At 42.6% G+C, this 14970-nt stretch overlaps 1 protein-coding gene across 21 annotated transcripts in view; it reads right to left on the reverse strand.

The window, feature by feature from the left end:
- Nucleotides 1–14970, reverse strand: part of LOC101146907 (microtubule-actin cross-linking factor 1, isoforms 1/2/3/4/5) — a 280531-nt gene that overhangs the window by 95003 nt on the left and 170558 nt on the right. For 18 of the 21 annotated variants that reach the window (XM_055392119.2, XM_055392106.2, XM_063700149.1 and 15 more), the window contains 6 exons: nt 13362–13424; nt 12441–12682; nt 11512–11641; nt 9735–9934; nt 5936–6431; nt 3204–4675 (listed from right to left, as the gene is read on the reverse strand). In XM_055392119.2, the coding sequence (XP_055248094.2) occupies nt 3204–4675; nt 5936–6431; nt 9735–9934; nt 11512–11641; nt 12441–12682; nt 13362–13424 (2603 nt within the window). The remainder of the gene's footprint in view (nt 1–3203; nt 4676–5935; nt 6432–9734; nt 9935–11511; nt 11642–12440; nt 12683–13361; nt 13425–14970) is intronic. The other 3 variants (XM_063700105.1, XM_055392120.2, XM_063700153.1) reach the window with 1 other exon arrangement.

Here is a 14970-nt window from a genome sequence, read left to right on the forward strand (position 1 = left end):
CAGAGTATCTGAGGTGGAAGGCTTATTTTTAGAAATCAGTGAAACGAATTTGGCTATGACAAGCAACTAAGTGCTATTGAACTCTGAGCACTATTAGGCAACATACTAGGATAGAAATAAGATAAAGTAATGCCCAGTAATTTTTTGAAATCTTCCAGCAACATCAAAAGTCAGAATGTCTCTAGAAACCAAGGATTAAATGAAAAGGAAAAGATGACTTGTCCTCAAATCCAAACACTATTTATGCCTGCATGTGGACTCTTTTGTACATTTTAGCTCATATCTAATGCATTTTAACAGGCCTGTTTATCTCATTTTCTAGCTCAGTGAAGATTAGAAGGGAGGAATAGACTACACAGACCAAATGACAGCAGTGAAAAGTGATAGCAGTAAGAAATAATAACCAATATCATGGTGGTGGGCAGAAATCCCGAAATTACCTCCTCCTCTCCACACACACATGCACAGCCAATCCAACCAGTACAATACTATAGAGGCCCTAAACAATAACTTCAATATAGAAATCAAAGTGCACAGTAATTTGGGAATACTTAATACAAAGCAGCTCCAAATGTGTCTCACATCCTTGAGAATATCACCATAGTATAGACAGTACAACCATTTAAATAATGTTAACCTGCACTCATTAAAAAAAACTTATGCATAATACATATTTAGAAAATTAGGCAAATTGAGTTTAAAATAATTCCTATATAAACCAGAACCTGGTTAGATGAAACTATTTTGTGTGTTTTTTTTTTTTGAGAAGGAGTCTCACTCTGTCACCCAGGCTGGAGTGCAGTGGCGCCATCTCGGCTCACTGCAAGCTCCACCTCCCGGGTTCATGCCATTCTCCTGCCTCAGCCTCCCGAGTAGCTGGGACTACAGGCGCCTGCCACCACACCCGGCTAATTTTTTGTATTTTTTTTTAGTAGAGACAGGGTTTCACCGTGTTAGCCAGGATGGTCTCGATCTCCTGACCTCGTGATCCACCCGCCTCGGCCTCCCAAAGTGCTGGGATTACAGGCGTGAGCTACCGCACCCGGCTGATAAAACTATTTTGGAGCCTAAAGGGATAAGTTTCAGTTTTCTAAAAACTTCATTGAGTTGGTTAGATGGTTAAGTCTAAATAGCCTGGATCCAAGTAAATTGGATAACTGAAGCATACCTGTAGAAGAAAGTCTCTGCTTTTGAGACACTTATAACAAAAGAGGAAAGAAAAATGTGCAAGCTGAAACAGGGAAGGCCACACTACCACTAGAAAGGAAGTTTCTAAGAGGAATGCACTGCTTCACGGGTTTAAGTTTTCTCTACCTACCCTTTCCTTATCTGGGTGCCTCAAGAAACCCAAATACGATGACTCCTCTTGCTCAAAATTGTACTATCTCCAAACATGGTAAGAAGGTCTTCAGCCAATGTCCCACTTTAGTACTGAATTTCTCCCAAGCTCCTAGAGGGGCCCTTCTGAAACAGCCACATTTTTGCACTTGGATCCTGTCTACAAAACTGTGACGTCTCTAGGACTACGTGGCTCTGAGCTGGTGTCAACATTACCTCTGCATCCATGTTTTTAAGATAAATAACGCTGGCAAGCAGGGTCTCTGAGATCACAATTTTACTTTAATGGCAGGAGTGTTAACTGTGTAAGCAGGAATAATTAACTCTAGTGATGGAAACAAAGTGCTGAAAGTATCCTTTCCAAATCTATTCCATGTACAGTGGCAGAGTGAGAGACTTTTACGTATTTACAACAAGGAAAACTCTAGGGGCAACAGGTTAATATAGTGAGAGCCAAGATCCAACAGATGTGCTCCTAACCCAGTAAATCCACACTTTTGGGTCATGTAATCATCTCCTGTTACTTTAATTTATACTCACACAATCTCAGGAATGGAGATTTTGGCTCAGGCAAAGAATTAAAGTATTTTTGCAATTATGGCAGTACTTCTCAAACGTCTTTCCTATAGGCAAAGAACCTGTACTCTTGAGGAGTCTGGGATGTATTATTAAGCTGCTTACTATATAAATGGGAGACTTACTTGAAGTGTCATGTTTTATCTTAACAATTAATGATAATTTTATGTTTTATTCCATAATATATCAAATATACATCAATATCCTCCCCTAAAATCTGTGTAAAATAAACCCTTTAGGAAGATGAGACTATGCTTAACTTATGGTTTTTCATACCTCAATTTGAAAAACAGGGGGCTGAGTGCGGTGACTAATGCCTGTAATCCCAGCACTTTGGGAGGCTAGGGCGGGTGGATCACCTGAGGTCAGGAGATCGAGACCAGCCTGGCCAATACGGTGAAACCCCATCTCTACTAAAAACATAAAAATTAACCAGGCGTGGTGGTGAGCGACTGTAACCCCAGCTACTTGGGAGGCTGAGGCAGGAGGATCACTTGGACCCTGGAGGTGGAGGTTTCAGTGGGCCTAGATCGCCCCACTGCACTCCAACCTGGGCTACAGAGCAAGACTCTGTCTCCAAAAAAAAAAAAAAACAAAAAAAACAAAAACAAAAAAAACCAGAGACCTGAAGATACATTCACTGCTATTACAAAATCTGGTAATCTGAAATCTCAAGAAATCCTAAGAGGAAATTCTTAGAGTAAGAGATAAGACTTGGACATTTCTTTCTATATCCTTAATTGGTTATAAAGACTGAAATAAACTACAATAGAAAAATGCTCTGGCTGGGCGTGATGGCTCACGCCTGTAATCCCAACACTTTGGTAGGCTGAGGTGGGCGGATTGCCTGAGCTCAGGAGTTTGAGACCAGCCTGGGAGACATGGTGAAACCTCGTCTCTACAAAAAATACAAAAAATTAGCCGGGTATGGTGGCGCCTGTGGTCCCAGCTACTTGGGAGACTGAAGTGGGAGGATCGCTTGAGCCTATGAGGTCGAGTCTGCAGTGAGCCGAGATCGCACCACTGCACTCCAGCCTGGGTGAGAAACAGAGACCCTGTCTCAAAAAAAAAAAAAGAAGAAGAAGAAGAAAAAGAAAAAGAAAAATGCTCAAACCAGTTTGCTCAGAAGTCCGAGAGACTATTTAGTCTTCAGATAGTGTGCTTTCATGGTGATGGAAGTGACAATAATAAAACTAGGGACAGAAGTTAAAATGTATACTTGACTGGTTTCCAAGTTACAAGCAAATAAATACATGTAAAAGAAAAAGAAAAACAAGGTTCAGACTTACTTTAAAATCTGCTAATTGTTGGTTGATGATTTCCACTTCGGTCCCCACTACCCACTGGAGGGCCTCTGCCTCCTCTGCTGCTGTGGTCGCGTCATTGAGTCCTTTCAATTTCCTGTAGAAGTCCTCTACACGGCCTAGTGTCAGTTCCAGCTGTTCCTGACGAGCTTTCCCCCTCTCTGTCAGTTTGCCACACTGTTTGTTCAGGGCTTCTAGCTCCCTTTTGAGACCTAACAAATCCAGAGTCCCCTCTTCTTCTAGCATATGTCGACACTCTGCTTCAGAGGCCTCTATGTCTAATTTGAGGACGTGAATTTTGTTAAGGAATAGCCGGACATCCTCGATTTGGGACTGGAGGCTATCAGTGTCTCTGCCAATAGCACCCATGCCATCTAGCTCATCATCCAGGTCTGCCAATTGAGAGAACATCTCTCGGACCCGGCAGTGAAACTGGCCAATCCCCTCCAGCTTGTTTTCCATCATCACACAACCACTGTTCACTCTTTGCTTAACTTCGAGGAACTCTTGCTGGGCGACCTCAGCTTGATGGAGAAGTTGAGAAGCATCAGATCCATCTGGGGCATCTTCTACCAGACCCTGAGTAAAGTTCCTCAGATAGTCTACCTGAGGCTCTAGGGCCTGCAGCATTTCCTGTTGAGCTCTTAGCTTCTCCAGGTTCTTGTTGCTACAGGCTTGAGAACCCAGAGCATCAAAGATCTCAAGTTGGTGTTTGGCTCCTTCAACCTTCTTTTCAATATTCTTAAAGCTTTCCTGGAACTCCTTGAGCCTCTGAGTCATTTCTTCGAGTGACCCTGTTTTGGCCTGCAGCTCTTCTGTAACAGCATCCACGTTCTGGTTGATCCCAGCCTTCTCATCCCGGATTCCATCCTCATCTGCTTCTGAAGAATTGATCAGAATGTCAGCAGCACTATTCAATATTTCCAGCAGGGAGCGGCGCTTCTCCACCTCACTCAGCATAGCCTTTGATCTTAGGAGACTGGACTCTAGCTGCACTGGATCCAGAGTGACTCGCAACTCAGACATCTTAGCTTTACAATCTTCTATCCATGGCACAAGGTCTTCCACATGCCACTGATATTTCTGAGCTTTCTGCATACAATCCTTGAGCCTGGATTGTCTGTCTGCAGTTTTTTTACTAAGCTCTTCCCAGTGGTTTTTGAGCTCAACCAACTGGTTTTGTAGAGTCCTTTTCTCTTCTCCAGGAGGTACAGAAAGAAGTAGAGATTCCCCTTCAGCCACAATCACCTCATAGGAGCCACTGTGTTGATTAAGACTTTTCTGAAACTCTTCATTCTCCTGTAGCTGAGACTGTAGCCGCTCCAATTTTGCAGAAATTGGGCAGTTTTTTGCTTGCTGGCTTTGTTTATCATCCAACCAGGTCCTCAACTCATCAAACATTTGCTGGAACTGCTGGGTGCTGGCAAGAGCTGCCTGGAGTCTGTTCATGCGATCGGCTGAAATGAGAAAATAAAATTGAAATCAATAAAGCCTGAACCCTGGCATTTAAAATGTTTGCTGAGAGTATATGGTCTAATCTTGGGGGAAGGGAACTAATGTTACTTGAGGGCCTACCAAAAAGAGGCATATAATTAGGCTCCTTCATATACACTATCTTATTTAATCCTCGTATCAACCTTGTAAGGTGATCTAAGTAACAGAAGTAAACTTTGACTTCTAGCTGGTAAACGTGAAAGTCATAAACAGTTCCAGAAAAATAAATAATAAATTAATGACACAATTTTTCTTCTACCAAGTTATCATAAGAAGTCCAGAAGCAGCCGGGTGCAGTGGCTCATGCCTGTAATCCCAGCACTTGGGGAGGCTGAGGTGGGAGGATCAGTTGAGCCCAGGAGTTGAAGACTAGCTTGGGCAACAAAGCAAGACCTCGTCTCTACTAAAAATAAAAATAATCACCGGGTGCGGTGGCTCACGCCTGTAATCCCAGCACTTTGGGAGGCCAAGGCGGGCAGATCACGAGGTCAAGAGTTCGAGACCAGCCTGGCCAACATGGTGAAACACCGTCTCTACTAAAAATACAAAAATTAGCCAGGCATGGTGGCACGTGCTTGTAGTCCCAGCTACTTGGGAGGCTGAGGCAGGAGGATTGCTTGAACCGAGGAGGCGGAGGTTGCAGTGATCCAAGATCATGCCACTGCACTCCAGCTGGGGCGACAGAGTGAGACTCTGTCTCAAAAAAAAAAAAAAAGAAAAAAAAATCAGCTGGGCATGGTGGCGTGTGTCTATAGTCCCAGCTACTTGGGAGGCTGAGGTGGGAGGATCACTTGAGCCCAGGAGATTGAGGGTGCAGTGAGCCATGATCGCACTACTGTACTCCAGCCTGGGTGACACAGCGAGACCCTGTGTGTGTGGTGTGCATAATATTAAAAAAAAAAAAAAAGTGGGTATCAATGAGAGTATATGTGGAACTCCATTTATTAGTACATCTATGGGGATGAATCTCTACTTGCTGACTGAAATTTTATTAGAGCTTTTATCTTTAGGACTATGCTATGTAAACCTTCACATTTTTAAGTGTTCACTGTGTAACAACCACAGCAGTTCTCACTTCAACTAGGAGAAGGAATTGGTTTAACACCATTCTGAGTCTACAAATTACGTAAGGGAATCCTAGAATCTTGGGACTACTCCTAACCCATTCCTTCTTTCTGCTTGCCTCTAATAATGGCAGAAGTATGTTCTTCACCCCAACTTACCTGCAAGGTCTTCTAAACCTTGGAGAGGCAGGGCAACTGTCTCCAAACGCTTCTTCAGTTCATCCTTGAGGTACTGCTCACCAATGAGCACTGAGAGTTCATCGCACAGTGTCTGAGCCTCCTTAACCTCGTGGTCTAACTGCTCCAAGTCAGATCGAATTTCACTGGTCTCTTCCAATTGCTGCTTTACAGCCTCTGGTTGGGTGCTGATAGCTGACTGGACACTCAGCCGTTGTCCAACTGCCCTCACCTTCTCTGATAAGTCCTGGAGCAGTTCCTGGTACTGGGTGCTCTTAACAATAGCTTGGTCAATTTGGCTGGAACGGGAGTTGAGTTTGTCAGTCAGCTCAACCCATTTCTGATTGATGCTCTGGAGTTCTTTCTGTACTTGGCTGGTGGACAGAGAGACATCTCCAGGGCCTGTTAGGATGCCCTGAGCTGCCTCATTCAGTTGCTCATGCTGTTGCCTGCGTGCTTCAAATTCCTTTAGCATAAACTGAAACAGAAATGACACCAAGATGTTTAGACAGGAAAAAAACAGATCTATCTAAAAGCAGTGTCAGGCCAGGCACAGTGGCTCATGCCTGTAATCGCAGCACTTTGGGAGGCCGAGGTGGGAGGATCACTTGAGGCCAGAAGTTCAAGACTAGCCTGGCCAACGTGGCGAAACCCCGTCTCTACTAAAAATACAAAAATTAGTGGGGCGTGCTGGTGAACACCTGTAGTCCCAGCTACTTGGGAGGCTGAGGCACGAGAATTGCTTGAACCCAGGAGGCCGAGGTTGCAGTGAGCTGAGGCAGCACCACTGCACTCCAGCCTGGGCAACAGAGTGAGACCTTGTCTCCAAAAAAGAAAAAGCAGTGTCAAAACAAAAACTGATGTTGGATTGTGCCAAATAGTGCCAACTACTTTAAAAATATAAGCCAGAAAACTAAAGGACCGGGCTATTAGGCTGAGGCAGTATCACTTAACAATTGCTTAATAAAAACTTACTTTGAAAGGATCACTGATTGTTCCTATTTTATTTCTTTTCCTTATTTGTCCCATTCTGTTTCAATGTCAGTTACTAAGGCCAGACACGGCTGAGAAATTAAAGTTGGCATTCATCTGCTTTGCCATGCAATACCCAAGCCTCTGAATTGGGAGTTCAGAACACTGGATCCCAGAGCCAGCTGTATTACTAGCTGGGCTTGCCATGTCAACTCTCAGTGTCTGTTTTTCTTAGTTTCTTTCTTAGAATTCGAAGAGCATATACAATCTGTATTTTATAATATAGCATAATTAGACAAAGAGCTTCTTTAAGGCAATGACTATGGCTTTTTTTCCTTTTCATATCCCTTGCTACTTTCATCAAAAAAGTTAAGATTACAGGATCTGGAGTCAGACTGCCTGTGTTCAAATCCTGGTTCTGTCACCTACTAGCTGTATGACCTTAGGCAAGATTTCATAAGTTCTCAAACCCCAGCTTCCTCATCTGTAAAATGAGGACAGTAAAGTACTTATTTTGGCTGTTATAAGGATTAAATGAGATAATTTATAGAAAGTACTCAGTATTTACACTGCATAAAAATAAATAAGACATAGCCTCATGAAATGACAAATGTGTAAACAATGAACTATAATAAAATGTAACAAAAGTAAAAATGATTAAACTCTGATGTGAACACGCAACACAGAACTGTGAAAGCATGGAATGGGGTGACTAATTCCGCTGGGGATGACAAATGGCAGAAGACAGAAATTAGGAAAGGCTCCCTAGATGTGACAATAAAGAACGAGCAGTTCTCCAAGCAGAGCAGAGATTAAGGCTGGTGAAAGGCACTTCAGGGGAGGGTCTAGGATTAGCAGACATACAGAGATCAAAACCATTTTCATAATAACACTAAGATGTTATTTGCCTTTTAAAATTTCTGTGCTGTCACAAATGTTCAATGATGTTTCCCAGAGGCTACATGGCATTCGATATTGTAACAGATATGCAGAAGCAGATATAAGAATAGCCTATTAAGCCAGAAATTAAGATTTGCAAAGACATAAAACAATGCCACTTTTTTTTTTTTTGAGACGGATTCTCGCTCTGTTGCCCAGGCTGGAGTGCAGTGGCGCGATCTCGGCTCACTGTCAGCTTCGCCTCTCGAGTTCATGCCATTCTCCTGCCTCAGCCTCCCGAGCAGCTGGGACTACAGGCACCCGCCACCACACCCGGCTAATTTTTGTATTTTTAGTAGAAACAGGGTTTCACTGTGCTAGCCAGGATGGTCTCGATCTCCTGACCTCGTGATCTGCCTGCCTCGGCCTCCCAAAGTGCTGGGATTACAGGCATGAGTCACCGTGCCCGGCCAATGCCACTCTTACTATCAAACTTTTATGTTTCGGAAAATGCTATTTTTTCATTAAAAATATGTTACTTACGTTAATGTGATGGTTTTATCATTGCTATTTTAAAAATTTAAATATATACTTTTAAAATTCCTCAGTATTTTAATACAATAAATGTTAATAGATAAACACAAGCTCTTGGGGATCCTCAGTAATTTTTCAAAGAATAAAAGGGGTTCTTGAAGCCAAAAAGTTTGAAAATCCTGGATTAGAAAAATATTTGTAAGTAGACCAAATAGGACTCAATAATTACCTGGATGCAGGAACTAAAAGAAGCAGTTCCTTCAAAAAGTACTCTTAGGTCTTAATTTAAGGAACCTGGTAAGTTGAGAAGACATGGACCAGGCTGCGGGAGAATGTAAAAGAAGTAAAAGCCTCCAGGCAGGATTTCATTGGGAATGACATAATTTTGACCAACCTAAATTTCTTTCTTTTTTGAAGCAGTTTTTGCTCTGTTGCCCAGGCTGGAGTGCAGTGGCACCATCTTGACTCATGGCAACCTTCATCCCGTGGGTTCAAGCAATTCTCCCGCCTCAGCCTCCCGAGTAGCTGGGACTACAGGCACCTGCCACCACGCCTGGCTAATTGTTGTATTTTTAGTAGAGGCAAGGTTTCACCATGTTGGCCAGGCTGGTCTTGAACTCCTGACCTCAGGTGATCCACCCACCTTGGCCTCCCAAAGTGCTAGGATTATAGGTGTGAGCCACTGCACCCGGCCTGACCAACCTAAATTTCTATGATGTTAGGCACTTAAATCAATTTTTTTGAGGTTTGATCACAGAAAATCCTATGTAAAGCCAGCAGATATAAGATATTAAGTAATGTGGATCACTATCACAGGGGATTACAAGTAAAAAAAAATTTTTTTTTTTGAGACGGAGTCACGCTGTACTGTCCAGACAGGAGTGCAGTGGTACGACCTAGTCTCACTGCAACCTCAGCCTCCTGGGTTCAAATGATTCTCCTGCCTCAGCCTCCCAAGTAGCTGGGATTTCAGGCACGTGCCACCACGCCTGGCTAATTTTTTGTATTTTTAGTAGAGACAGGGTTTCATTGTGTTAGCCAGGATGGTCTTGATCTCCTGACCTTGTGACCCGCCCACCTCGACCTCCCAAAGTGCTGGGATTACAGGTGTGAGCCACCACGCCCAGCCAAAAGTAAAATGTAATTCCACAATTTAGTCAGAAAAACTCCCCATTCTCATATCTACTCATCTTACTGTCTCTATTAATAATAATAGAGTTTTTGACTGTTTACTATTTTACAGGCACCATGATTAACACCTTATAAATACCTCATTTAAACTGAGACTCTGAGAGATTAAATGACTTTTCCAGGATCACATGAAATCTACTTACTGGGAGAAACATTCAAACCCAGTTTCATGTGATTCCAATTTCTTTGTTGCTATATTGCTCACCTGGACCTGTTGCTTTTGTGCATTCAACATGTTGGGGTCAATAGACAGGGGCCCCAGCACTCCCATCATCAGTTCTTTCTCCATCAGCCACGGCCGGAGCTGGGATTCTGCAGCCTGGAAGCAGGCCAGATGACTTGCAGATTCCTCTAGCTGCCTTTGCCGAGCCACAGTAACCTCAGTGGCCCTTTCCCATCGGGAATCTGTAGAGAGGAAATGAGGAAATGTATTCCTTTACATTATCAACAACTGGCCTGGTCCCTAAGTTATGTTCCTAATATACTGCAGGAAATGACCCCAGAAGCGTTATTTATTTATTTACTTATTTGAGACAGTGTCTCACTCTATCACCCAGGATAGAGCAGTGGCACGATCATGGCTCACTGAAGTCTCAACCTCCTGGGCCCAAGTGATCCTCCCACCTCAGCGTCCCAAGTAGCTGGGACTATAGGCGTGTGCCACCATGCCCAGTTAATTTTTTATTTTTTGTAGAGATGGGATCTCCCTATGTTGCCCAGGCTGTTCTTGAACTCCTCAAGTGGGAAAATCACTTGAGCACAAGATTTCAAGGCCAGCTTGGACAACAAAGCAAGACGCTATCTTTACCAAAAAAATTTAAAAATTGGCTAGTTGTGGTAGCACATGCTTGTGGTCCCACCTACTCAGGAGGCTGAAGCAGGAAGACTGCTTGAGCCAGGGAAGTTGAGGCTGTAGTGAGCTATATTGTGCCACTGTACTCCAGCCTGGGTGACAGAGCAAGACCCTGTCCCCCCCAAAAAAAAAAAAAAAAAAAAAAAGGCCAGGCATGGTGGCTCACACCTGTAATCCCAGCACTTTGGGAGGCTGAGGTGGGTGGATCACTTGAGGTCGGGAGTTCGAGACCAGCCTGACCAACATGGAGAAACCCCCTCTCTACTAAAAATACAAAATTAGCCGAGCATGGTGGCGCATGCCTGCAATGCCAGCTACTCGGGAGGCTGAGGCAGGAGAATCACTTGAACCTGGGAGGTGGAGGTTGCGGTGAGCCGAGATCATGCCATTGCACTCTAGCCTGGACAACAAGAGCAAACTCCATCTCAAAAAAAAATTTAATTAAATTAAAAAAAAATTCATCTACATTGTTTACAGTTCAATATTATGAGTACACAATTTATCTAATCTCTTTATTGAATATTTTTATTATTTCCATCTTTCATTTTTATCATTAATACTCTCTTTAGTTCTTTTGTTATGTTTTTTTTGGAGACAGGGTCCCTCTCTGTTGCCCAGGTTGGAGTTCAGTGGCACAATCATAGCTCACTGCAGCCTTGAACTCCTGGACTCAAGCAATTGTCTCACCTCAGCCTCCCCAGTAGCTAGGACTCCAGGCTCATGCCACCACACCTGGCTAATTTGTTTTTCCTTGCTTTTTGTAGAGACAGGATCTTGCTATGTTGCCCAGACTGGTTTGAACTCCCAGCTTCAAGCAATCCTCCTGTCTCGGATTCCCAAAGTGCTGAGATTACAGGTGTGAGGCACTGTTCCTGGCCTCTCTTTGGTTCTTGATCACAGTAGATTATCAGTTTGACTTGCCCAAGAAAGCCAAACTTCTGACTTTTTGAGTGGAATTTCTAATTTTCTTCCCAATTCAGGCTCATGCTCTGGCCCTATCTGGATCCTAATTGCTTATTTATAAAAATTAACTAAAAATAATTCCTGTTTTATAGGATGTGCTGAAATTCTCTACTTGCTTTGAAGACAAGTAACTTAGCAAATTTGTAACACTCTTGTGAAAACTTACTGAGTTCTTCCTGAATTTTCTTCCAATTTTCTGCTTCCTGTGAGTTGGGATATGTCACCAGTAATCCAGCCAGGGCTTCCTTTACTTTTTGAATTTTTGGAGAATTCTGTTCCAACTCAGCCAGGAAGGCCTAGGAGAAAGAATGTCATGCATGCCATGAGATTCTGGACAGGAAACAAAGTTGTGTGTGTGGTAGAAATGATTGGAAAACTGGGCAGTTATTATAGGCTCTACTAGGATCCTATCAATGCCTTGTTTAGTGGTGTTAAGATACTTAACCCTTGTACTTCAATTTTTATTTTAAAATGAAAATCTAAATGGCAGGATCTGAGTTTGTTTTATGTATAACACATCAGTAGAACTCAATAAGAAGGAATTATTAATCAAAATAAACTAAAAATACCAAGATATGATGATAACATATCTTGAAGGAGAAGAGATGCTACGCTCAATGGGAATATTAAAAGTTTTGGTGAAAATTTCCTACAGGATTTTCTGTGGTCTTATATCTTCTGACATTTTTCCTAGTCTCACATGTCAATCTTAAGAATGAACTGTCATCACTGTTATTTAGATCCCTCCAAGAATTGGAAAGATACTTTGATAAGAATGGTTTGTCTTGCTTACAGCATCATATAGAAAATGAGATCCCATTCTCAATGAGCTAATGATTCTGGGGAGGGCTATTCTTTTTCTGCAAACATACCTGGTTTTGTTTCTGAATCTAACTTATAACAATTTCTAATTTCATAAGAAAATTCTCTAGGAGAGTTAAGGCATATTAATCATTTAGAAAGTCAAACATACTGCCCATCACAGCCTGGATTGTTGCCCATGTCTCTCTCTCAGATGCCTGGGCTTGGGCAGGAACACTGGTACAGCTGTCTCTTCCTCTTGGTGTTGGGAGGCAACTAATGTAAACACAGTACCTTGTTAGATTCAGCTTGGGCTTTCACTGTTTCTGTCTTGGTTGGAGATGACATGGCATCCATGGATTTCAGGACTTCCTCTTTTGATTCCAGCCACTGCAGCACAGAGTTTGCCTCCTTGTGAACCTCCTCCATTCTGTTGAGGATAGCCTGAAGGCTTTCCTGGCGTTCATGAAGTACTCCCCCTAGTTTCTCATACTTCAAGTTTACATCTGACATGTCACACTGGATCTCCGTGAGATCTAGTATCATAGAAACAGAAATCAGATTGGAGACAGCTCTTCGAGTATGTTCCTTGACTCCTCACTCCTAAATTACTTGCATCTCTCTTACTCCTTCTAGTGAATTAGAGATTATCTTCCTGCTAAATCATACAAAAGTTCCCATTTATATACACAAAACAAAAGCGTTCTCATTAATCTGCTTTCTGGTTTTGGCATTATATACTCAGATGTATACCTTAAAATGCTAAACATGGGAACAACAAAAGTGAAGGGAGCAAAGTAAGAAATTAACCTTAGTCTACTATTGGGATTAAGGGACTTGGAACATTCTTCCATTCCTTCTTCTCCAAACTACAGAGAAGTCACCTAGCTGGGAGGCTGAGAGCTAGACTAGATTACCTCTAGTATAACTTCTTTATAATTCAAAGATTAACATATATTTTCTTTGAGTTCTTTCCCTATTTGCCTTATCTAGTGATCCAATCTATTGTATTTCTACAATACCTTTAGCTTCAGGGGCTGCCAACCTGTTCATGGTCTATAGCCAGCAAACCACAGTTGCTTCTCCCCAGATTTTTATCCTCACACCCATTCTGGCAGCAGTTCTTCCACCACATATTGCAACATACACAGATGCAAACATAGACACTGTCCTAACACATCCAACAAAGAAGCACTGTTGAAATGGCATTCTCACCTTTGCAGGTGTGGTATCCGTTTACACTGCCTACAGAGCTTCCTACAGAGGGCAGTATGGAACCTGAGCAGAAGGACAGGGAGACAAACAGGGCAAGACCAACGTGTTAGGAATACATATAGGCACTGAATTTGTCCTTTGGCCCTCACTTTAAGCTTAGGTATCAGGAAGTTAACACAGCACAAGACAACATACTCATGGAAAGAGACAAATTATTTTAGCTGCCAGGCAACAAAATGTCACTCGAGGTTCTTAGCAGGAATGATTCTTAATCCCTTCTAGAGGAAATTCGTATTCCCTTTTTATTAAATCTCCAACTTGAATTCTCTGGATGCCGCCCTAATTTTGTGAAGCAAGTACTGGTAAAATTATTAAGTCTAGAATGGTACTTGCCATATTTTGGAATGAGCTTTTATAATAAAGCCAGAAAGTTTCACCTTTTATATCAATATCTTTCAATATAATAAAAATGAAAATACCATTAAGGACAGAAAAAGCAGCCTTTTTTTTTTCTTTTTTGAGACAGAGTCTCACTCTGTTGCCCAGACTGAAGTGCGGTGGCATGATCTCAGCTCACTGCAACTTCCACTTCCCAGGTTCAAGCAATTCTCCCATCTCAGCCTCCCAAACAGCTGGGATTACAGGTGCCTGCCACCAGGCCCGGCTAATTTTTGTATTTTTAGTAGAGACGGGGTTTCACTATGTTGGTCAGGCTGGTCTCAAACTCCCGACCTCAGGTGATCTGCCTGCCTCGGCCTCCCAAAGTGCTGGGATTATAGGCATGAGTCACCGTGCCTGGCCTAAAAAGCAGCCTTCTTCTAATAAAGACATTAAAATGAGCCCTTCTTATATTGTTTTTAAAGGAAGATTCTTTGCCTTTTCTTTCATAACCTCTTCTTGCTCACCTTTCCCCAAGAAAAAACAGAAATCCTAAGTGCCAATAAATCTGGCTCATCAACATTCTTATAAATTGTGCTTTGGGCCTTTGGTTCTGTTTCTGATCACCATAATTTCACATACATTCTCCCCAAACTGATTCCTTATATTTCAGAAAAGTTTCCCAAGATAGGTAAAAATCAGGTGAGGTAATGATAAATATTATACAGAAATCTGAAAAATATTCATAATGATACTTTAAAAGGACAGAAAACTCTCGTATGCACTGACTTCACTGTACAAAAAGTCATGTGCAAGGTTATATTACAAAATAGTTGGCCGGGCGCGGTGGCTCACACCTGTAATCCTAGCACTTTGGGAGGCTGAGGTGGGTGGATTGCCTGAGCTCAGGAGGTTCGAGACCAGCCTGGGCAATATGGTGAAACCCCATCTCTACTAAAATGCAAAAAATTAGCTGGGTGTGGCAGCGGACGCCTGTAGTCTCAGCTACTGGGGAGGCTGAGGCAGGAGAATCGATTGAACCCGGGAGGCAGAGGTTGCAGTGAGCCAAGATGGTGCCACTGCACTCCAGTCTGGGCGACAGAGCAAGACTCCGTCTCAAAACAAAAACAAAAACAAAATAGTTGTGGGCCAGGTGTAATGGCTCACGCCTGTAATCCCAGCACTTTGGGAGGTTGGAAGTTTAAGACCAGCCTAGGCAACATGAGACCCT

Source organism: Gorilla gorilla, chromosome 1, assembly GCF_029281585.2.
Source record: "Gorilla gorilla gorilla isolate KB3781 chromosome 1, NHGRI_mGorGor1-v2.1_pri, whole genome shotgun sequence".
Classification (NCBI taxonomy): domain Eukaryota; kingdom Metazoa; phylum Chordata; class Mammalia; order Primates; family Hominidae; genus Gorilla; species Gorilla gorilla.